Here is a 25,008-nt window from a genome sequence, read left to right as displayed (position 1 = left end):
TCCCCTTTTTTGATATTTCTAAATTCAATGTACAAAGATGAGTATTTTTTCGTCGAATCTTTTTTTATAATTTACAAGTCTACCTGACCATTAAAGGTGCTTAGACACAGATTTGAAGTTAATATTTTCTCAAATTTTCTGTATAATATCATGACTTATATATTGCAATAGCATTTCACACGAAAAAATAATTAAAACGTATTTTATCTGGGAATTATTGGAACTACAAATTCCTGGACGCGTTTGATTAACACATCCTTGCACTTTCACAAATTTTATCTTTATCCTTAATATTTAAGAAAAGAAGAGATTTTGTTGTGTATTAATGAAAAACATTACATCTATAATCCAGAAAATTCAGAGTAGAAATGCGCGAATGCAAACCCCCTCACTAATATCGTCAGCCCGTGCTCAGTGTTGTGTTCAGAGTTTAACAAATTGAATACACCCGTGAAACGTAAACTGTTTTTGTAAACAGGGAACGAGCTCTGTTGTTGATAATGTTTACGATTCACCGGGTGTGTTCAATTGTTAAAGTCTGCACACACCACTGAGCACGGACTGACAATACTGTGAGTGGGTTTTGCTTTCGAACATTTCTACTCTGAATTTTCTAGATCTTAGTTTTAATATTTTTCATTAATACACAACAAAATTGCCACTTTTCTTAAGTATTAAGAATAAAATTAAAATTTATGAAAGTGCAAGGATGTGTCAATCAAACGCATCCAGAAATTTGAAGTTTCAATAACTTCGAGATGAAATAAGATTTTTATTATATTTTAGTATGAAATGCTATAGCAACATACAAGTCATGAAATTATACAGAAAATTGGAGAACATATTAACTTCAAATCTGTGTCCAAGCACCTTTAAAACCATGAAAGTACTCTCTGTATTACCTTTTATAAAAAATCTTGTAAAATTCCCTTACCAATTGACATTTCAGTTACATTATTTACAGTGATTAATTATCACAGGTGAATAACAAAGGGGAATATCTTCTCTCGGTAGAAAATTAATAGATTCATTCCCACCACTAGAACACTCGACAAAGAGCTCCAGAATCAAAAAAAAATCTGGTAAAAATACTCAAGCTTATTGCAATTTAATACTCTATTTGCCTCGTAGATGCCCCGCAGCATTGAAGAATATTTTCATAGAAATAGTGCATTTTTAACTAAAGATTCAACACAGCCTATCCTAACACCAGTAACCCTGACCCTGGAGCCATGAAATTGGTAATTTTTGAAGAGCCACACCTACTCATCATAGCCATGCATTAAGCATTTTTCTAAATACCAAGGGGCAGAGAAGAAGATTTTCAAAGTAATGCACTTTCACTATATAATCAATAGTGTCCTTCCCTAGCGCCAAAACTCCTAACCCAATGGATTCAAATATACTTTTTGAAGAGGTATTCTTGCTCATCATTCCAATGCAATAAGCTTGTCTGGTAGATATTCAAGGATAAAGAAGAAGATATTTGAAGAATTTATGCTCTATATTCACTATCTGATTTATAGAGCCTTGCCCGAACACCAGAACCCTGACTTTAGGGTACGAAATTTTCAACTTTGGATAAGGCACTCTTGTTCATTATAACCATGCATGTAGTCTGTTTGCTTAATACCCAGGAATATAGAAGAAAATTTTCAAAGAAATAATGCATTTCATTAAATAATCAATAGAGCACCTTCCCCCAACACCAGAACACCCAGGGGCCACAAATTTCACAACTTTGGAAGAGGCACCTTTTCTCACCATGATGCAGTTAATTTATATGCTAAATACTGTAGATTCCTAAAAATACGCAAGGAATTAATTATTGCGTAATTTCGCAAGAAGCACCAATCGCGAAACAAAATTATTCGCTTTTATTTTTTGGTGCTGAAATCCATATAAAACCTCTTAATCAACCGTCCACTCGCAAATTATCGTTCATGTCATACATATTCATGTAGATCAAGCAAGTCGTGTGATGGTGAAGGAAGGAATAGGGGTGTCAGAATGAGAAAATGGTGTAAGATCTAGGATTTTGATTTTACAAAGGAGACATGGCATTTTTGAAATCTAAATTAATGCACATATACTTGTATTTTACTTTATACACATGCCGGTTTTGATTTTCCCCATAGTTATCCCCCCGGAAGCTGTACTCTAGAGTAGGATTTCCCCCCAAGGGGGGTATCCCCCAGAGCTAGATATTCCTTTCTTTCTTTCTCACAGTAGGATTCCCCCTCTTTTATCTATGCTTAAATCATATGGATAATGTTTTGGCTAAAAGTTTCTATGAAAAAGTAAACTGATTTTTAAAAGGGAGTATGAGTGTTTTAGACTCAAAATTGTCGAAATAAGTATGAAATCTTAAAATATATAGTTCAAATTATCGAGTCTCAAACCAAAATGTAATCTTTTCAATTTCATGGGAAATTGTAAAAATAGTCACTTCAAAAATTGTAAGACTAGATGTCTCAACACCCTCTCTTGGTGCAGCGGTACCTGTTTGCCCACGAATTTTAAAATGTATATCGGGCCACCTTTAGTGATGTGAAAATTTGTTTACCCTCTAAAGGCCCAGTATTTCATCTATGGATCGATCCACTATACAGAGAGTGGGTGAGAAAATTCTAAAATTTATGTTACTGATAGGTTCCACTTGCCATTTTGCGATTATCTGAATCGAATAGTTTTTCAAAAGGGAAAAAGAAAATTTAAAAGCCAAAACCAAAAACAAAACAAAACAAAGAACACTGCTTTTGCAAGTCGAAGCATATGTTCCCTCGAACCCAGCGGCGTAAAATAGGTTTTGAAAGCAGAGAGCTCTTAAAGTTTTGCAATTTTCAATATTTTAGAATTAAATGACCCAGTTTTAGTTCCATGACAGCGGCAGCTATTTTGGTTATTTAAACTCCAGAATCTTACAATTGAAGAGACACTTACACATCAGTATTATACATGAAGTTTGAAATACAATTGCAGTAAAACATTTAAAATAAACGTTTTTTTTCCATGGATACTGTTAAATATTTGAACGACCGATTACATGCACATTGTACCCATATTTTCTCCAGAAACCAGTTTGACTTTATCAAAAGTATAAGATTTTTAATGCTTCAAAAGAATTGCTTTGACGGTTACTGAAAAAAAAAAATGAAATTTAAAATTGTCAATTTTCATACATGTATGTTTCTATGATACTGGTCGCCATTTTGAAGAAGGGCCACTTGTAACAACATGTTGCCCTCCCCCCCCCCCCAAATAAAAAAGTACAGCCAAGATATCAAGATATTTTCTTAGGAGGAAAATTGGCTCTGAAGAAAATCACACTCTATAACTTTTACACAGAGTAGGATTTCCCCTCGGAAAATTGAATCGAATGTGGTATTTCCGTAGGGCGAATCCTACTCTTGAGTAATTTTCCGTGGAAAAATCCTACTCTAGGAAATGTTGATTTTTTACCTCATGACTTTGACCATGAAGTGTGGCAGACTCTTCAAAAGATTTGACCTTTGTTTCAAGTTTTGCACCTATATAGACAAGACTTCCATGTTTTTTGGATTTGTCTTGCATGATGGACAGAGAAGTCAGGGCAGATGAGACAGTATTTGCACATTTTTTTCTTTTGAATATGCACAAACAAGCAAATTCAGAGAGTTTTGGTCCTCCGCTTATTAAGTCTTATTAAGGTTGGAATGCAATGATTTAAAGCAAATTCTAACTGTCTGCCCTGGTCTGTCTGTCCATCATGTAAGATACGCTTAAAAATATGAAAGTCCTGTCTCTTCAGGTACAGAAGCTGTAACGAAATGTCTTTTTTTTGATAATGCGTCAAACTTCAAGATGAAGATCATGAGGTCAAAAGTACCGGTAAAATGTAATAAGAAACAGCCGTTTTTTGCATTTTAAATAAGTTTTAAATAACAAAAAGGAGAAAAAGAGGTAGGTCTTTAAACAGTAATACGAGTAATAGATTTAGTATAGCAAGTTTTAAATGTGGGGGCAATTATTTGAACCTTGAGAAATCGAGAACTTATAGACTTAAATAGCTGAAATGGAATATGAGAACAAAGCTCAGCATAAGTCCCATGCATGTACATGTACGTTTGTGTATAATGACCCTCTGCTTAAACAAGAGGCCCAATGGCCTTGCCGGTCACCTGAGTATAATGCAACATTGTAAAGGATCCACTTAGGAATGATATAAAATACACTAATAGATGAAGATTTGTTATCCCAAAGCAAGCAAAAAAGGATGATCATGGATCATTAGTCTATTACTTTCATGACTCAGTAATCAATCAAAAAGTAACGCTTTTTACTTGCCATTACTAATTTGTTTCTATTCTTATGGAGACTAGAAAATACACTAGTGCTTGAGAACATGGAGTAAACCCTTCAAAATTCCTCACACAGAATCCTCTCTTTGTCTTAGAAAAATATATAATGTAATGTCTCTTTTTTATTTATCTATTACTAACAAGTCTATCTGATCCTGATCAATGTTTTTGTGCATTATACATTGAAAGTTCTTGTTTCATTCTTTTATTCAAGTTGTCCTTTCAATTACATAATATACAGTAATTAATTATCATAGCTGAAAAACAAAGGGGAATGACTTTTCTCACTAGAGTACAAATTTCCCTACAATATAAATAGAGCCCTGCCAAGCACTGGAACACTTGACCCAGTGGTCCATCATTGCTTACCATAACTATGAATTTAGTTTGTTTGGTAAATACACAAGGACAGAGATTTTAAGAAAAAAATATGCATTTTCAATTTATACTAGCCATAGCCCCAATCTAACACCAGAACCCCTGACCCCTGTGAATTTCACAATTTTGACAGAGACACTTTGCTTATCATTATCATGACCTTATTTTATCTGCAAAATACCCAGAAGCAGAAAAGAAAATTTCCAAAGAATAAGTGCCTTTTCATTATATAATCAATTAAGTCCCACCCTAACACCAGAACCCCTGACCCTAAGGCTACAAATTCCATAATTTTTAAAAAAGTTGTCCTTGCTCATCATAACTATGTACTTACTTTGTTTGCTTATTACCCAGAAGCAGAGAAAATGATCAAAGAATTAATGCAATTCACGGTATGATCAATAGAACCCTAACTCCATAACCCCTGACCCAGGGGCAATGAATTTTATGATTAGGGTAGATGACTCAATGCTTATTACAATCATGCCAACAGTTTATATGTTTTATGTCCAGGAGTAAAAAGTGACCATTTTTAAAGATTGAATTAATTTTGATGGTGTTTAGACCCACCCTCAGGCCGAAGGTGGACAGAGACCATGAAATTCATAACTTATGTTTCGCTTCACCCATATATGCTACATGCTACATGCCAAAATTGGATGAAATTGGTTTAGTGGTTCCAGAGAAGAAGCTGAAAATGTTAACGCAAGACGCAAGACAAAACAGAAACCAATAGGTCATCTGAGTGACTCATATGACCTAAAAAGACGTATATGTAACTCGCGCAGGCGCTTCCAAATTATTATGACATGCTAATAATAATAATTAGAATTAAAAGTTCTCGATTTTCAATTGTGTAAAAAAAAAATGCTAAGCTGGATCTAGATAGCGAATAACAAATGAATTTTGATAAAACGTGTAGTTAAAAATGTCAGTAATCAAAGCTCAAAAATGGAATAAACAAAACAAAAATAAAGACCATGGCAAACTTTACGATGTTATCAGATGATGCTTCTGTACGTACTTTTCAATGGTTGTCATAAATGAGAAGGCTAAATAGTTCTCACACGAAGAAAACGACATTGACAAGTTGACTACATTATTATTTTTTTCCCTGTGTCAGGAATAATTGCTTTAGTAGAGATGTTAAGAATACGATTCAAATCTTGTAAGGTCAATATCTTTAAACAATCTATTGAAATATATTCAGCCTCTTATTTGTAATCCCCTCGCAACAAAATGGAGGGAAATTAGTAACGCGCTCTTGGGGGAGTGCGTAACGGAGTAATAACGCTGTGCTCTTTTCCGGGGGATGCTCCGCTTTGCGGTGCTCTTGTTAACAATTATATTACGATATATTTTTATTGCTTTAAGGGCGCAGTGTCAAGCTTATGGGAGAATATCCATGGATCAAATTGGGGCGGGGGGTGCGTGCGTAACAGAAGTAACGCAAGTAATGATGCTGTGCTCTTTCCAGATGGTATGCTCTGCTTTGTGGTGCCATTGTTAACAATTATATTACGGTATATTTAGTATTGCTTTAAGGACGCAGCGTCAAGCTTATGGAAGGATGTCCATGCATCAAATGGGATGAGAACATGTTTTTTCCATTGGTTTAGGTCAAAGGATTTATTTTTTTAAATACAAGATGATCTCCCGTGCAAGCGCAGGGAATTTTCGCCTAACCTTCGGTGACTGAACAATTCCATTAATATATCTAATAGTTTCTACTGAAGTAATATTATACTCTTCTAGCAGAAAGATATGCTTTGTTCAAAAATTCCGCAGTTAATAGAACTGTAGATGCAAAAGTAGATATATATCACACAGCCCCCCCCCCCCCCCGTCCCATATTTCTTTTTTTGCTTTTTTATGTTTTGTAAGAATTTGAAAAATACCAATTTCATTAATTTATTTCAACTTATTTCTTCAATATCACTTAAACCAAGTTTTGATTGAATAGTTCATTAATGACATTTTACCAAATAATAAAACGATCGCTTGTTGTCAGATTCATTAAGATTGTCGGTAACTTAGATGGGTACAGTCCACTAATTGTTTTCCCATAGGCGAAAATGTTAACGTTTCTTCACCTAGCAATGTCCCTAATTTTCGATAGCAGTGAGTGACCCTTCAAACCAAAGTAAATCAAGTTGTTTTTCTTTGGTTAAAATTTCAAGATTGCATGTCAGATTCGTTTTCGGGCAAGATGCGTCTGTCTGCGTTAACCTCTGAAAATGAAAGTAAAAGTAGGGGAATTCAAGACTTCTCACTGGTGTTAATTTTGCTTGACGCCTACATTTTTTTTCTATAAGTTGCCAAATCGGCGACCATTTCAAACTGACTTGGCGATTTTCAAATTCCAGAAATGTAAATATTTTTCAATATTTTTTTTTCTAAAGAGGATTGATTGATTGCATGTTGTTTAACGTCCCATTTGAGAATTTTTCAGTCATATAGAGACGTCACCATATACCAGTGAAAGACTTCAAATTTAGACCTTTACTCAGGGCCATTGAGCAGTGAGGGATTTTTATCGTGCCAACGTCTGCCGTAACACGGGCCTCTTTTTTAAGGTCTCGTCCGAAGGACCCGCATCTTTCACTTCAAAGTGCTGAGCACTTAGCGAAGGAACAGTTGCTACCTATTTTTTATCGACTTAGGTCAGTCGCGGCCGAGATTCGAACTCATGGCCTTCCGACTGAGCGCTCTACCGACTGAGCTACCGTGACGGTTTCTAAAGAGAAAAAAAAAAGAAGTCTAAAAGTTGAAAAAAGAAGTCTAAAAGTTATATAAGGGTATATTGACTAATATCAGTTTTTGAATTGGCGCATTAGAAGAAAAATTGCCTGGCGACTAAAAATTTGCATTGGCGACTTGTTTTGATTAGAAGCCAGATGGTGCGCCTAAATATTAGAGGTCACTTTGAGGCCTGGTTATAATACACAAAATAATTCTGCTGATCTTTTTGATAAAATACATCTGCCAAGCTTTTTTGGAAGGGAACATACTCCTTATCAACAAGTATGAGGCTCAGTTTAGCACATTATCACAATCTTTTTTTAATTCAAGTCTGCAAATTAAGGAACATGTTATTTTTCTGCACTACTTTCCCTTACGATTCTAAAAATAAATAGAGGTACATGTATGTACCCAGCTCAACCTACCGTTAACACCACCGTACTCTCCCTTTGCTATTTCAATTTTAGAGCCATGCTTACAATGTTAGCTCCACCTTTCATACATACCTAATGTTTAATCAAGGACAGATACATGTAAGTGTAATTATTAGAATTATTTTATTGTATCACAGTCTAAAAACATTTTAACATTTAAAATTTGTGCCAAATTAATTGACAAAATTCTTTAGTAAATATACAAATGTGAAATCAGATTAAGATATAAATGCAACAGAAGTGACGGAAAAAGACCCAAAACCCAGCGTAAAGTGCAAAAATACTTTATAATTATCCTATTCAAGTGAAATATAGTATAGTTTGCGGACATCCTCTTATACGTAATGTAAGCATGTATTCTAGTGCAGACGTTTCGGAGTTTATTTACAAAATTTCATAAGGAGATGGGTGAACAAGGCGTGCAGAATGCCTTTAGCCATGTTAGCTTCAGATGTATAAAAATCATATTCATTTTGTGAATTTAGTATTCAAGACTAAAGTTATCTTTATTGAAATTTATGAAATTATGATAAACAAAGCTTTTCTGAGGAAAATTTTCTCGGCAAAATTATTCTGTTATTGAAAAAAAATAATGTGGTATTTGTGAGGTTCGAACTCTAGCAATAAAAATCCTGATTATCATTTTCCTTTGAGACTAACGCGCTAACTAATACGCTACACAGCTCCTAGTGAATAGTGGCATTTAAATAATGTTTGTGATATGACCCTTGACTATATGGAATTCAAGTATTTCTCGGAAATGCGAAGGTTGTGTCACAAAAGTGTATTATTAAGGTATAGTCGGTCTTTGCTCCATGCTTTTGTTAATCAAAAATGTATTATTTTTACGCAAACTTTGGGGATAAACTTTCAAAAAAATGGAGCGAAGACCCACTCATATCGAAAAATTGTGTTATAGTATGAGAAAACGATCCTTTTTGCCCTCTTTAGTGTGTGTATGCTATTTCTCTGTCATTAATATGATATTCAAACCATCCAGATCTGAAGGATTGAACTTGATCTCGTTTTACAACTTTCCATTTATTGTCGATTAATAATAATTTTAATTTTCACTATAGAAAATGGGCGAAAGGCGCCCAAAATGCCTAAAATAGCTTCAAATATGTAAAAATCAAATTTATTTTATGAATGAAGTCTTACATTGTAAGAGCAAACTCCCAATTATTGAAAGATATGAAAACTTGACAAACAAAACTTTTCTATGGAAAAATAAATTCATGTGATGTCTTGAAAATTATTCTTTGGTTTGAAAAAATAAGTAAATCAAATATTAGTTTTTTTCTCATATATTGAGACGCTAACCACTACACCACACAGCTCATAACAAGAAATGGCATTTAAATCTTATGTGTGATATCACCCCTGAATAACTGGAATATATCCTTGAAAAAAAAATTGTCCCATAAAAGAGCATTTTTTAAAGGCCGGTAGAGTGGGTCCTTGCTCCATGCTTACGTGAAGTAAAAATTGTATCTTTTCAAACATATTTTGAAGATATGTTTTTTAAAAAAAATGGAGCGAAGAACCAATTATTAAGAAAAATATCTATAGTATAAGAAAGTATCATTTTGCCCTCTTTAGTGTGTGCATGCTACTTCATGGACATTTTTAACACTATTTCAAACTCTGAAATTTGATTTCATTGCAATCAAAATGATAGCAAAGTCACCATTATTTTATATCCGAGTGACCTTGACGATTGAGATAACCTGAAGAAAACAACCAATAAAGTCTGAAATGTCTCTTGAGTTATTAACAGAGACAACGGAACTAAATACATTTCATTTCCCATTCCGAGAAAAAGCATTTAAAATATTATGTCTGGAGAATTAATAGCAGACAACTCTACATTATATACGATGGATTCTTATTAAATCCTAGCGTTAAATTTTTGTAATAATGATACTCCCGTTGAACGATCCGCGAATTAATGACTTTCTTCAGCGTCATAATGAATTCACAAGTTATTTTCTATCCATGCTATGTCAATATAGGCCCTTTCTTTAACAGATTTAATAAAAATTCTGATTAATCACACGTTATTAATTTTTATATCTACCCTTTTATTACTGGAGTATACAAATGAGACAGCTTGTTTTTTAATATTGAAACAGACTGATTTTTTCCCCTGCATTATAAAAATGATGTATAATTGGACATTCCAAACAGTTTCAATAGTTACTATACTTCCATCTTACAAGACAAGTAGCATGCATTCTTGTAGACGGCTTTTGATCTTTAAGTTCTAACGTACGTTGGTTTTTAGCTTTGATTTGATTTGAAATGTTTTACATAACAAATGAAATGTCACTATTGTTGCAAAAGTGATCAAACAAATATCATTTTTTTATTTGAACATATTTCATACAGTGTAATCAAGATTAAAAAAAATAGGCATTCTTCATATATAAGCCTTCTTCACGGAGAAGGCTTAGCTTTCTTCTTTGCTATCACAAACCTTCTCTGTCATTAAGTTACATGTAGGATTATGGAATTCTCCTATGTAATTAACCAGCATACAGGAAGGCTTTTTTATTGATTATTTGCAGCTTTGTCTTTTGTCCTTTGTTATATTTACAAATAACTAAATGCCTCCTAATCATTCCATCGTGTGTCATTTGAATATATCATCGTCTCATCGTTAGTCGTCCTTAACTTTCAGAAACACGTTGCATCGATTTACCGAAAGGTATATTCTTAAAAAGGCGTAAACATAATCTAGTACATAAGTTATTACACCCCTCGGCAAATTTAGCTGCATTTTTCCATATTCATTCATACATATTTATTAGGAGATAAATAAAACTTCGCTATAAGTGTATTTAGGTATATGTTGATAGATACAGAACAGAAGACATTTCTTAACCTTAAAACCCCCGGAATCTCTACATTTCCCTATGTGAAGTGTGGAATCATAGGCCATTAATAGTACATTAGAGTCCTCTCTCTTAGATAAAGTTTGACGTCGCACACGATGGTGGTGTTAATTCCAGTAAGATCAGGTGTTAATTCTTTATTCGAAGTGTTAATTATCTTGTATCAGTTATCCGAATGAACAGGCTCCAAAGCTTCCAACATTACACGCAGAATATTATCCTGAAAAAACAAGATGTGTTTGTGAAACACTGATGCCCCCGTATGGCAACTTATAGCAAAGGTTAATCAAATGCAAATAAAATATGTTGGTACCCAAAGTTAAGGTCTTGTCTCGAGGAATGTAACTGTGAAATATAAAACCCTTGTAGCAAACATTGAATAGATATGGAAAAGGTTAAGTTTTTCAAAAGTAAGTCAAACATCAAGGACAAGGTCAAAATTAATGGTGCCCAATGAAAGACCTTCTCACAAGGAATACACACGTGAAATATGAAAGCCGTAGCACCGATCGTTCAAAAGTTATGACCAAGGTAAAAGGGCATTAAAACAATACTTACCGAAATAACGACCAATATTATATTTCCTATGCAATCAAAAATATATGCCATGAAAACTTGAGATTACTAAAATAACGATGGAATGTTGTTAAGCCCCCGTACCGAAGATTCGGGGGTATATAGTTTTTGCCCTGTCCGTCCGTCTAGCTGTTTGTCTGTCTGTTTATCTGTTTGTCCGCAAAAAGTTTAACATTGCCCATAACTTTTGATTGATTGGAGTTATGGCGTTCATATTTCACATGTGTATTTCTTGTGAGAAGACCTTTCTTTGGGTACCATCATATTTGACCTTTTGACCTTGACCTTGGAGTTTGACCCAGTTTTCCAAAATTTTACTGAATTTTAACCTTGGCCATAACTTTTGAACAATTGGTGCAAGGGCTTTCACAGTTCACATGTGTAATTCTTCTGACAAGACCTTCCTTTGGATACCAAAAACTTTGAATCTTTGACCTTAGAGTTTGACCTACTTTTGAAAAACTTTAACCTTGTCCATAACTTTTGAATGGTTGGTGTGAGGGCTTTCATACTTCACATGTGTAATCCTTGTGACAAGACCTTCCTTTGGATGCCAACAACTTTGACCCTTTGACCTTGACCTAGGAGTTTGACCTACATTTGAAAAACTTTAACCTTGGCCATAACTTTTGAACAGTTGGTGCTACGGCTTTCATACTTCACATATATAATCCTTGTGACAAGAACTTACTTTGGATACCAACAACTTTGACCTTTTGACCTTGGAGTTTGACCTACTTTTGATAAACTTTAAACTTAGCCATATCTTTTGAAAGGTTGGTGCTTCATATTTCACGTGTGTATTTCTTGTGAGAAGGCCTTTCCTTGGGCACCATTTATTTTGATCATTTGACCTTGATATTTGACTTACCTTTGAAAATTTTAACCTTTTCCATATCTTTTAAATGGTTGCTGCCTGGGCTTTCATATTTCACAGGTATATTCCTCTGGAGAAGAACTTACTTTGGGTACCAACATATTTGATTTGCATTTGAGAAAGTTTAACCTTGGCTATAAGTTGCCATACGGGGGAATCAGTGTTTCACAAACACATCTTGTTTTAATAGGGAAATAAAATGTGTTTGTGAAAAACTGATGCCCCCGTATGACACTTATAGCCAAGGTTAAACTTTCTCAAATGCAAATCAAATATGTTGGTATCAAAAGTTAGGTCTTGCCTCGAGGAATATACCTTTGAAATATGAAAGCCACAGCAGCAACCATTGAATAGATATGAAGAAGGTTAAAGTTTTTCAAAAGTAAGTCAAACATCAAGGTCAAGGTCAAACGGTCAAAATTAATGGTGCCCAAGGAAAGGCCTTCTCACAAGAAATACACATGTGAAATATAAAAGATGTAGCACCAACCTTTCAAAAGTTATTGCCAAAGTTAAAGTTTTTCAAAAGTATATCAAACTCCAAGGTTAAGGTCAAAGGGTCAAAGTTGTTGGTATCCAAAGGAAGGTCTTGTCACAACAATTACATATGTGAAGTATGAAAGCCCTAGCATCAACTGTTCAAAAGTTATGGCCAAGGTTAAAGTTGGGTAAAATTTTGCAAAACTTGGTCAAACTCCAAGGTGAAGGTCAAAAGGTCAAATATGATGTTACCCAAAGAAAGGTCTTGTCACAAGAAATACACATTTGAAATATGAAAGCCATAGCTCCAACCAATCAAAAGTTATGAGAAATGTAAAAGTTTTTGCGGACAAACAAACGGACAGACGTAATCTTCGATTACCGGACATAAAAAGCAAAATATGAACATTACTATCCTTCCTATGCAGTCAAAAATATATGTCATGATGAACTTGAGATTATTTGATATAAAAAGTCAAGAAGTTGCTTCCTTGCTGAAATCTGATTGTAAAAAAAAAATTAGCTTGATATAAATTGATTTAAATGTATACAGCAAAATTAACAAAAGTGAAAACAAGTTGATTCATGCAATATCTAATTCAGTGATGCAGTAATTCTGCAATTATCTATTAGGTATCAGTTTTTTAGTGTCTACAATTTAATTAACATATTTATGCTTAAGATTTTCATTCACAAGCGAATGATGTGTTATGAAATATTAAAGATGTTTGTCATCCCTTACCACGACAGAGGTTTTATGGGCAGTGATCCGCTTTGATGGGCGTTTTTTTTTCAGCATAAGCTAAATATAGACAACTTTAGCAGTAGAACATGGATATCATTTTACATATGGTTTCCGCCTATTCCCGATATGGCATTGATTATCCCAAAGATTACTTCGAAGATTTCTTTAACTGCCAGGCCCGTAGGAAGCAATTTCACTTTGAGGGGGCACAAACATATATTTTCAGTATCAACTACCAAAATTCCTTGACAAGCAAAAAAAAAAAAAAAAAAAAAAAAAAAAAAAAAAAAAAAAAAAGGGTCATCAGACGTTATTTTGAGGGGGCACAAGCATATAGTAGCTATATTTTCTATAGTATTCTATATATCGGCAAAATTATTGGGGGGGGGGGGAACGGCCCCCCGTGCCCCCCCCCCCCCGGTTCCTACGGCCATGACTGCGTCAAAGAAAGATTATTACGGTTAACTAGAAACAGATAACCAGGGCTAGAGTTACGAATTTTATTTTTACTTGGAACACCTCTCCCTCTAACACACACCTGTTACAGTAACTGCACCATTATTCTTGAATACATGAAATATGTAGAGATAACAACAGTATTTGAGCTCAAAAGTCCATTAAACATTACAAAATAGGTGCAGAGCAAACACGGAACTCTAAGACACCAGATCAGGTGCCATGGGGAATGAGCATTCCCCGCCGACCGGCCACACCCGCCCCCGCTATGATCGGGAACATGCCTCCTATTGTGTATCCTATCGTATTGCGCGTTTATCCTATCTGGTTGTCCGTTTATCGTATTGTATGTTGCTTTTAGCAGGTTTTCCGTTTTTATTGCATGCATTTGGAAGACATCTACATGTAATTATATCGCCCTTTTCATGAAAAAGATCGAGGTATTCTTATATAAATTACGGATTAAGAAAAAAGAAAAAAGAATAATGGAAATCGATATTGAAAAGAAGTGTTAAAAGATAAGTACGATAAATATGAAGATTTTGTTATATCCACATAAGTATCATCAGTATTTGTCTAAATGAATGAAGAAATATTTATGAGAAACTATAAAGTTAATTTTGATAAACGATGGTTTAAAAAATAAAATTTATCATGGTTTAAATAGTTTGATAATTATTTTGATGTTTTAAATATTTGCTAAATATTATGCAAAAGAGTGTCTTCATCCTGCGAATTATAAAATGTTACAATTAATTCACGTCAAATTTGAATGAGGAAAATCGCTGTTATTTACATTTAAATATTCTAATTGAATCCTATTAAGAACCCCCCCCCCCCCTTCAAAAAACATCTCGAAAGGCAAGTAAAAAAAACTCTATGAAGTAAAGTTTATGTTGAGAGGAGGGGGGGGGGGGTGTTTTATGAAAACAATGAGTAAAGTACGTTTTAACGTTTAAACTCTATTAAACCTAATAATATAACAAAAAATTAAGATCTGTCGGTTTCACATTTTTTTTACGCAACATAAATATAAAATGATTTTTCTGAATTACGTGATTTGTTCCCATTGAAAAATAAAACAGTAGCTATATGTACATGTAATTTGACCCGCTTAGGACAGCACTACAGCAGTTAAACATAGTCACAGGAAGTCCAGCAAGTGTCAAAGAGAAAATTGATTATGAAAACCAATGTCTTTTATTTGGAAAAAAAAAACAAAAACATGTATACATATTACACGATTTCATTTATGAAAATTTATAGGGTGAAAGTTTTAATACATGTACATATAAAGATTTTAATTTATCAGAAATAAATTTTAATAATAATTTTAATAGCAAACATAATTTAGTTAGTACACAGTTGAGTGACATGCCCATTATGTTTCACAGTTTATTTCACTTGTAAGTTATACAATATTGCTCTCTTTTCAGATTACAAACAACTCTTTGTTATTTGAGAACAGTCTGAGAAAGCCCTGGAAATACAGGTCTGAGATAGACTGTATCCAGACACTAGAAACAGAGATGAAGACACAGGAAGGTTAGGATCACATTTAATTGTCTTTCCCGTTTAGGAAAGACCTTTGAGAAGAATGACAAATTATTAGCTAATGCATTTAATTATATTTGCCCTATTTGATATAAGCTTTATTTATGTCGTGTAATGCAACTCAACTACAGGGCACTCGAAAAAAATTGCCCGCCTTCGCCAAACCCTGTAGTGGAATGAGAAAACTCCTTAACATATTCACTTGTTAGACATACTAGTTTTCATGAGGTATCGTTATCGTAATGTTGTTTTATGGGAAAAAAATCCAAATTCACACATAATGCGTCCTTAACTGGACAAACCTTAAGGTAGTCCGATCCTCAGGTTCTGAAAATTATCATTCTTGAAGTATAAGAAAGATGGAAGCAATATTAATACAAATGAAAAATATTAATAGAAATATCCTTTGAGCTACCGTAGTGTATTTATTTAAATTATATATATATATATATATATATATATATATATATATATATATATATATATATATATATATATATATATATATATATATATATATATATATATATATATATATAAAATTGAAATAAAGCCTCAGTAATCCTATAAAAAAGAAAATATGAAATGAAAATACAAAATTCCACAGTAAAGCTTTAGAGTTTACATCGTGATTGTTGTATTATTGACCATGGCATTGCATAGCAATTCGGACATCTCATCCAACGAATGTGAAAATTTGAGATTTTACGAGAAAGGCAATATACCGTTTATCATGATAAATGTATAAGCAGTTAATTCTAGTTTTACACTGTGGAAAAGTTTCATTTAAAATCCCCTATGCTGAGGTGTTCCGGTCAAACTTTGACCTATACTCGGCAGTTAGGGCCATTGAGCAGTGAGGGATCTTTTTCGTGCCACCACCTACTGCGACACAGGACCACTCTCTACCATCAGCTCATACATTCACCTCTGTCGTTGGCTCGCGTATATCACAGTGATAAGCATAATTTTAATTCATTAAAATTAAATGTCTGTACTTATGTTTGTCTTTTAAGGTAGACATTTACTAAGTATATCTAAAACTTTTAGTTTAACCTGAAATAATCCTGGGAATATCATGTTGTTTACCTTATGTCAAAAATCTTGACGTGAGCCCATTGCAGAGGTGTCTGAGAGAGGAACGAACGACAACTCTGCAAGGGAGATTGACACAGGACCTCGGTTTATTCGGTCTCATCCGAAGGACCAGTCTCCACGTCCTACAGTGAGATTCAAACCCTCGACGTAAGGATCAACTCCTTACTCCGCTATTCTAGAGCGAGCGCTCTAACCACTGCGCCAAGCGGGCTAAAAAAACTTAGGGGAATAAAATCATGCTTCTGCAAGTTAAGACCTGCTGAAGTTGGACAATTATAATATTTCTATGTAGCAATTGAGTAACATATAACATTTAACTTTGCATTAACATTGAAATAGGGTGACCTTCTTAACTTCAATCACCTGTATCATGATTGGATGAAATTCAAAATAACTTTTAATAGCATGATGTATTTACCTCCAGAGTATTTAGTGGTATGACAAAATGTATTATTACCCTTCAGAATAAAACAGTGAATCTGATTGGTCTACATCATGCCACGCGCAGGGAGACAATTCGTGATGTCTCCCTCACGTGCAGGGTGACAACTTTGTCGTCTCCCTTCAGATGACAATAAAATAGCGCAAGCGAACGTGTAGGGTAACAACCGTAATTTCTGATATAGTTGATAATCATATATGCGGGATCGGTAAACAATAAATTATAACGGTGACGTCAATGTATATGTTGGCATAATTATTTTGAAGGAATGGATTTGGAGCAGTGGGTAGTAGAACACAAGAGGTTTACCTGATATTTTATGCTCTATTGTGTTAAATTAAGATTCTTCAGAATAATAAAACTATTAAGGATTGTTTAGTAGGGAGACATCAAAAATAAAAAGGTCCGAATAAGGTTGTCATCCTCGGGCGCGCGCAATATTTGTGATGCCTTCTTACTACACTCATGTGCCAAATTAAATGTCACAATGGCTGACCCACTTGTCAAGTATCACAGACATACATTTTCATTTTCAAGTATTATTAATGTAAAGATGCCTTGACTTGGAACTTTTCTACCAATGCATAAATTCAGTTGTCACGTAGGCTGATCAAAGGGAGGTAAGTCTTTGTTTACAAATAAAGTTGTCGTCTGCAGAATATAGCAATGGGTGCCAGGGGAAAGGATTTGACAGATGAACAACAACTTGAATCCTAAAAGTCACAAATGAAGGTAACAGTGGTGGAAAAATTGGGGAAATTTTAGGAATTAATAGATTTACAGTGTGTCATTTTTTGGAAAGGAATGAAAACCAGGAAAATATCAGTTTATCAAAAGGAAGTGCAGGAAAGTCCAAATGTGGCGAAAAAAAAAATAAACGTAGTGAAGGATCAGACCGAAGATTTTTGAATATCAGAAAAGTTAAATGGTGAAGGGCTTTATCAGATATATTTCTAATCTATATAATAAAAATACCTCTCAGAAACTATCCAAACGCACATTTCAAAGGTGATCGCATTAAAATTGGTATCACAGGAGAGTAGTGAAGAAGACCACCACCATTTCCTAATCGAATAGACTGAAGCGCAGAATCTTTTGCAGATCTCATTTATACTGGACTGTTTATCGTGAATGTTCCTGAGTGGTATTCTCTGATGAAACACAGATTGTTTTAGGAAAAAAAATGAAAGTTTTTGTTTGGGGAAAAAATGAGGAAAAATGGAAACCACGCTGTCTTGGAATTTACAGTGACCAACAGACTCCACAGCTTATTGTAATGTTTTTCGAGTGTCTCACCAATGGTGCTGTTGGCACATTAACACCATTAAAGGAAATATTAACTCCAGGAAGTACACTGAAATTCTTGATGCAAATCATTGGCCAGTTATTGCCAGAAAAAGGAACAGGACAGAACATATTTCTTTCAAAAAGAAAATGCACCCGTCCATACATCTAGAGAGACTTGTAGGTGGAAAACTGAAAATTGCATCAACACAATGAATTACCCCCACAATGTCCAGATATTATCATGATTGAAAATGTTTGGAGAACTGTGAAAATAAAACTTCCAAAACGGATTTCTCCAAGAAAAACTAGAAGGACGTAATTGACAAATTATTAAGGCAATCACAAATAAGACAGTGGACAAGGTATAATACAAGTGTAGAGACATACACGCTTCCGTAGGGACCTGTCGTTAATTATTTTACTCGTCACAATATTTATTATGTATACTTTACAAGCATTTATATAATTTTTATTTCAAAGAGAGATTGATGATTTTTAAAAATAAAAGAAATTATAAAAATTTTACTAGACTTGCATATATTTGATTTCTTTAGTTATTAATAAGAATGATTGAAATTGATATCTGCTTCATAGAGGACAATTTAACCACTCTTGTCTCCCTGTGATTGCACATATTGTCATTCTGTACATATTGTCGTCGGCGACAATATGTACCTACCCTCACTGCACATATTGTTGTCCATTGGTACATATTGTTGCCGGCGATATGTGCCAAGACAAGCCTTATTTTTCTTCTGCATAATGGACAACAAAATGTACAATCAAGCATCGGCACAAATTGTCGTTGATATATTGTTTTGACGAATATTTACAAGGGTCGTAAAGAGAGAGAGAGATTGACAAACAAACACACACACACGCACGGCGGGAGACAGACAGCATTACTTGCGATACTGTAGGGAGAAAATTTTGTCCAGGATTGGTGTACACACTATAATAAACAAAGATACCGGAATTCTTTTTTTTTAATTTGTAAATCAGAATATTCCTATTTTCTTGACGTCAGTAATGATAATTATTTAGATAATACTTTTGTGTTTTTCTTATACATGTATAATTGTGGTTGGAGGTCCACATCTTAGCACACATAAGCTGAAAGCTCAATTGAGCTTTTAATTCTGATCACCCGTTGTCTTTCTTTACGTCTGTCTGCAGGATTTTTTTTCCAGGGGCCACCCCATTCAAAAAATTTCAAACCCAGAAATTTCATTTTTTAAAAAATCCCTTCCCGAACGTATTCTAATCCAGAAAATTTCTTGACAAACAAGAAGAAAAAAAACGTTAAAGGGGATGTCCATTCCTAAAGGTGATAAAAACCTATTTCGTGGCGATATATTGGTGGTGTTCACATTTTCTAGGGGGTCCAAAGCCATTATTTATTTGCTTCAGTGTATATATTTAATAACTCTGCAAATTCCGAGGGGGGGGGGGGCGGACCCCTCTCTCCTTCCCCCTCTAGATCCGCGTATGGTCTGTAAACTTTTTAAATTTTCAACTTCTTCCCAATAGGCAAATTTTAAACATTGGTGCAAAGCATCCCCGGGTACAGGGGATCCCAAATTGTAAAAATGAAGAGCCAAGTCCCCTTACAAGGCAAAATAATCAAGAAAGGGCAAAAATAGGGTAGAGTCATTAAAAAATCTTCTTCTCAAGAACCATTGGGTCTGAAAAGCTGAAACTTATGTGTAAGCTACCTCAGGTAGTGTAGATTTTAAATTGCTCAGATCATGGCCTCCGGGGGTAGGTCGCAAAATGAAATGAAATTTCGTCATTGAAATATATAGGAATGAAATATATGGAGATAACGAACAGTATTCAAGCTCAAAAGTCCGTTAAACAATACAAAATAGGAGCAGAGCAAACACAGACCTCCAAACATCAGAGGTGGGATCAGGTGCCATGGAGGAGTGAGCATCCCCTGCCGACCGGTCACACCCGCCATGTGCTCCTTCTCATGATCGACAATTCGGTGTGTAAATAATGGCCTAACAATTAGTATGAAAAACGTCAGTCAGCATTTGACTCAGTGATAAATTGTATTTGCTGACAAGGTCATTGTATCGACCATAGAACTTACGAAATGATTACTTTCAACGAGACAGCTGATATTCTTGTTTCATCAATTTGTTTGTCAATAATTTACCTCGTTTTAGAAATTGTACATACGTAGAGCATGCTCTTGCGTATCGAATCAACTGAGAGATATATACCCCGTATGCAGGTGATGAAGGTATATTGCTGCATAAGTAAGGGAAGCTGACGAATGAAAAGTTAAAGTCATCACGTTTATCATAAAGCTTGGTTGTTAGATTACCATTAACGTCTTTTTCAAGTAAAATATCCCAGTATGAAACAGATGTGTCAGACTCTGTAATATCATTTGTCTCAAGCTCACCGAGATATATCGTATCGACATAAGAATGGAAATAGCCATTGTTAATTGACAATACGTCGTCGATATATCTAAATGTCGAGTTGAAGGCCACAGCAAGTGTTTTCTTCTTTTCACGTTTAAGATTTTGGACAAATTCTGCTTCATATGAATACAAAAAAAGGTCTGCTAATAACGGGGCGCAATTGGTACCCATGGGAATTCCAATAGATTGTTGGAAGACCTGGTCTCCAAAAACCACATAGATATAGTCAATCAGAAACTCAAGCATCTTTTTAATGACAACTTCAGAGTACTTGTGTGTACGATCAGAATGTTTTTTAACAAAATAATTTTGCAAATGACCAATGACTAGGTAAGTAAATTTACGAGTTCCATTTTTATTGAAAAGCAGCTGTCAATAATATAAAAAAGCCTGGACTTGAATTTATCGTGGGGAATGTTTGTGTATAAAGTTGAAAAGTCGTAAGTTTTTAAGCTGTTGATTTTGGTAAAATCTTGTGATTTCAAATTTTCCAAAGTTCCTTGGAATTTTAAATTAAGTATCCACATCTGATTTACACCACTTCTCGAATATACTCTTGAAGTTTCTCCTTCACTACTGTTAATATCTTAGTGAGGAGTAAAGAAAGAGGCTTGTTTGAACATTTACTGGAACCCGCCATGTATTTTGTTTGTAAGGATTTTTATGAAGTTTTGGAATCCAATATAAATATGGTAATTCAAATACATTTTGGTTGTTTGGAATATTAAAAATATTCAAAACTGACATATGATTTTGAAGAATGTCTTCCTTAGAAAGGGAATTATGAATATAAGTTGGATTACCACTTGTAGTATTAAACCCAAGTTCCTCTAAAATACATCTATTAAATGAGCCTTACAAAGACAATGTTGTTACCTGCTTTCTCAGCAGGGACCAGTACGTACTGATCATGTAATCCATCTAATTCTTTTTTCACTTCTGGATTACTGAATACAGAAGGATAGATGGTTCTCATATTGCCCCTCAATCTTTTAATGCGCGATTTTAACATACATCTGATACATTTAATCCATTCTGACAAAGTGTCAAGGTCTTCTTTTTCATGTCTGGCCCATCGCCTGGCGTAATCCTCTACAGAATCCATAATATTTATAAAATTCCGAAGCCAGTTGAAGGATCGGGGTTCCCTATATTTAGGACCTTTAGGATCTTCAAAGAACAACTGGACAAGATTAGATGAAATTTATGCATCCTGAAGTAGTGTTTATTCTAAATTGTTCAGATCATTGTCCGCGGGGTAGGGTGGGGCCATCATAGGGATTCAAAGTTTTATATTGAAATATATAGGAAAATATTTTAAAATCTTTTTCTGAAGAACTGCTAGACCAGAAAAGATGGAATTTAGTAGAAAGATTTCTGAGGTGATGTAGATTGTAAATTGTTCAGATCATGACACCATGGTTAGAGTGGGGCCACAAAAGGGGATGAAAGTTCAACATTGAAAAATATCGGAAATTTTTTTTCAAGAAATTCTTCTCAAAGACCTCTATGCCAGAAAAGCTGAAACTTATGTTTCATAAGGTAGTAACCGTTCACGGTAGCTCAGTCAGTAGAGCGCTCGCCCCGTGATCTGGAGGTTCGAATCTCGGCCGCGACTGATCTAAGTCGATAAAAATGGGTAGCAACTGTTCCTTCGCCATGCGCTCGGCACTTTGAAGTGAAAGTTGCGGGTCCTTCGGATGAGACCTTAAAAACCGAGGTCCCGTGTCACGGCAGGCGTTGGCAATCTGTCACTGCTTAATGGCCCTGAGTGCCGAGTAAAGGTCAAAATTTGAAGCCCTTCACCGGTATATGGTGACGTTTCTATATGAGTGAAAAATTCTCTAATGGGACGTAAAACAACATACAATCAATCAATCATAAGGTAGTGTAGATTGTAAATTGTTCAGACCATGGTTCCTGGGAGGTAGGAAGGGCCACAATAGGGAATCAAAGTCTTATATTGAAAAACATAAGGAGAATCTTTCAAAATCTTCTTTTTAAGAAAACTGGACAGAAAAGATGAAACTTGGGAAGCCTACGGAAGTAATCTAGGTTGTAAATTGTTCAGATCATGGTCCTCAGGGGGTATCAGTGTATTTTATTTTAGAGTTAAAATAATATAAGGAAGCAATTTGGATAAATATTTGAAATATCAGTACTCGATGTACAGTTTGCGCAAATTCAGCCTCCTTATCTTTCCTCATCATTATCATCATCATCTTATTATTATCATCATTATCTCAATTTGTGCAGTAAGGGTACGTAAGTCTAGTCGTCGGCGACAATATATATCGACGGACGACAGTGCGTGCAGTTACATGGAGGGGAGGTACACAAAGTCGCCGGGGACAATATGTATAGAACGACAATATGTACCGTCACTATTGGGCTGCATGAAATAGCCTTAGAGACACATATGTATGATTTATACACCAATTACATAAAAATAGCCTTAGGGACACATATGTATGATTTATACACCAATTACATAAAAATACAAAAATAACCCTTAAGCGAGGGGGAGGTAAAACTGATACATAGGCCTAGCAGCCTTGTTGTTTGTTTACATGTGATAAGATCGAATTATTGTTTGAAGTTAAAGGTACATTTATTAAATCTGGAATTTTCCATGAATCCCGAGGACTGGAAATGACAGGATTGTATGGATACAGATGATCAGCTGGTTGTCGGGGGGGGGGGGTCCCCATACCAAACCAGGTTATACAGAAATAATTTGTGTTCCTTTTTGGATATTAACCAATCAGAGGCTAGAATACAAACGAAATTTAATTAGAACAAGATAACTAGTTTCTTTGTGCGAAATATTTAACTTATTATAACGAGATAACAAACTTACTACATAACGAGATACAACTAATTCATTATAACATGTTAAATATTTTTAGCTCATCAAAAATGAGTCTATCAGGCTTTTGTAGTAAATGTTAAAGTATTTTATTTATCTTTGTTTTATTGAGATAAATCGAATATTTATTGATTGTAGCCTCCGACTGGTGCCAAGCCACATGGGACACCATTCTTTGTTGGCCTCCAGTCCCGCCTGGACAAACAGTTTACATGGCCTGTCCCCCCTATCCGGGTTTGGACCCTCAGAGTAAGTATTGTCGAAGTCATTAGCAAATACATGTAATTTGCTTGTGACACAGTAATATTATCCATATTGCTTCTGCCTTTGTTTTATGGAAAAATATATATCAATACATATACATGCAGCTTTGTGAATTTTAAACACTTTTCCATGCACAATGAGAAAATAGTACATTAAAACACGGTTACAGAGAACGCGGTATAGTGGGGTTGGACCTCAGCCCCAGGGGTATTCAAACTACATTGAGCGCTGCACTCCTGAATTTCGTAGATTCATGGCCAATTTCTACGGCAATAAATAAGCAGAAGATCAACTCACAAGTTCACGCTTACAGCAAAGTAAATTTCAAAGTTTTATGAGCTATACATATAAAACGAATTACGTTAATTTTCATCCCTTTAATTCAGCTATTACTTTTTAAAAAAAAATGTACGTGTTTACGCTATCTGACTCAAGATTTTAATAGACAAATCTATCAGGAAGTAAAACGATTTTATTGAAAAATGCTAATAGAGAGAAAAAACTTCATTATTGGGGGAAATGATTAAAAGTTATTGCTAACATGCCAATGAAATCCATGTTTCCTTTTTAAAAGGCAAATAAAGACCGTGGTTATTTAAAATGGTATGCAATATCCATGTAATGGTAGCTTTGATATTAAGAAAAAAATTGGAAACTTGAAATTCGAAAGACAAATCTATATCCATGAAAATTATTTATGAGAGGTTCTATGCTCAGAATTAAAGTTTACTAAAATTCCTTCCATTTTATAATAAGATATGTTCTATGGGAATGTGAAACATGGAAAAGGCTATATCTCTCAAATTGCCATGTTTTACTGTTACAGAAATGGCTTTCAGACGCTGTGGTTGTACCTCCCGTTGGGAGGGACCTCAGCCCCTGGGTTATTCGAACTACACTGAGTGCTACACTCCTGAATCTCGGAGACTCATGGCCAAATTCTACGGCAATAAATCAGCGGAAGATCGACAAGTGAATATCAATCTATTAAATGTTTGGAGATCTGTGTAGTTTTAGACATTGTTTTAACCTGATAGACATTGCGTGTAAGCTAAGAAATTAAAACATGGTTTATATGTTGGCTATTTATGATACTGATTTGAAGAATATCAAAGTACTAATTTAAGATAA

General features: G+C 34.6%; 1 protein-coding gene across 1 annotated transcript in view; it reads left to right on the top strand.

Moving 5' to 3' along the window:
* LOC133188930 (PDF receptor-like) overlaps positions 1–25,008 on the top strand; it is a 62,056-nt gene that overhangs the window by 11,786 nt on the left and 25,262 nt on the right. Inside the window, exons 2-4 of the mRNA XM_061324401.1 lie at positions 15,362–15,470; positions 23,752–23,862; positions 24,704–24,849. Coding sequence (XP_061180385.1) covers positions 15,362–15,470; positions 23,752–23,862; positions 24,704–24,849 — 366 coding nt within the window. The remainder of the gene's footprint in view (positions 1–15,361; positions 15,471–23,751; positions 23,863–24,703; positions 24,850–25,008) is intronic.

This window comes from Saccostrea echinata, unplaced genomic scaffold (assembly GCF_033153115.1).
Source record: "Saccostrea echinata isolate AGI-Se365-2 ecotype Australia unplaced genomic scaffold, CSIRO_AGI_Sech_v1 ptg000016l, whole genome shotgun sequence".
In the NCBI taxonomy this organism is placed as follows: domain Eukaryota; kingdom Metazoa; phylum Mollusca; class Bivalvia; order Ostreida; family Ostreidae; genus Saccostrea; species Saccostrea echinata.
Note: the sequence above shows the minus strand (reverse complement) of the source record. Positions and strands in the feature narration are given on the sequence as shown.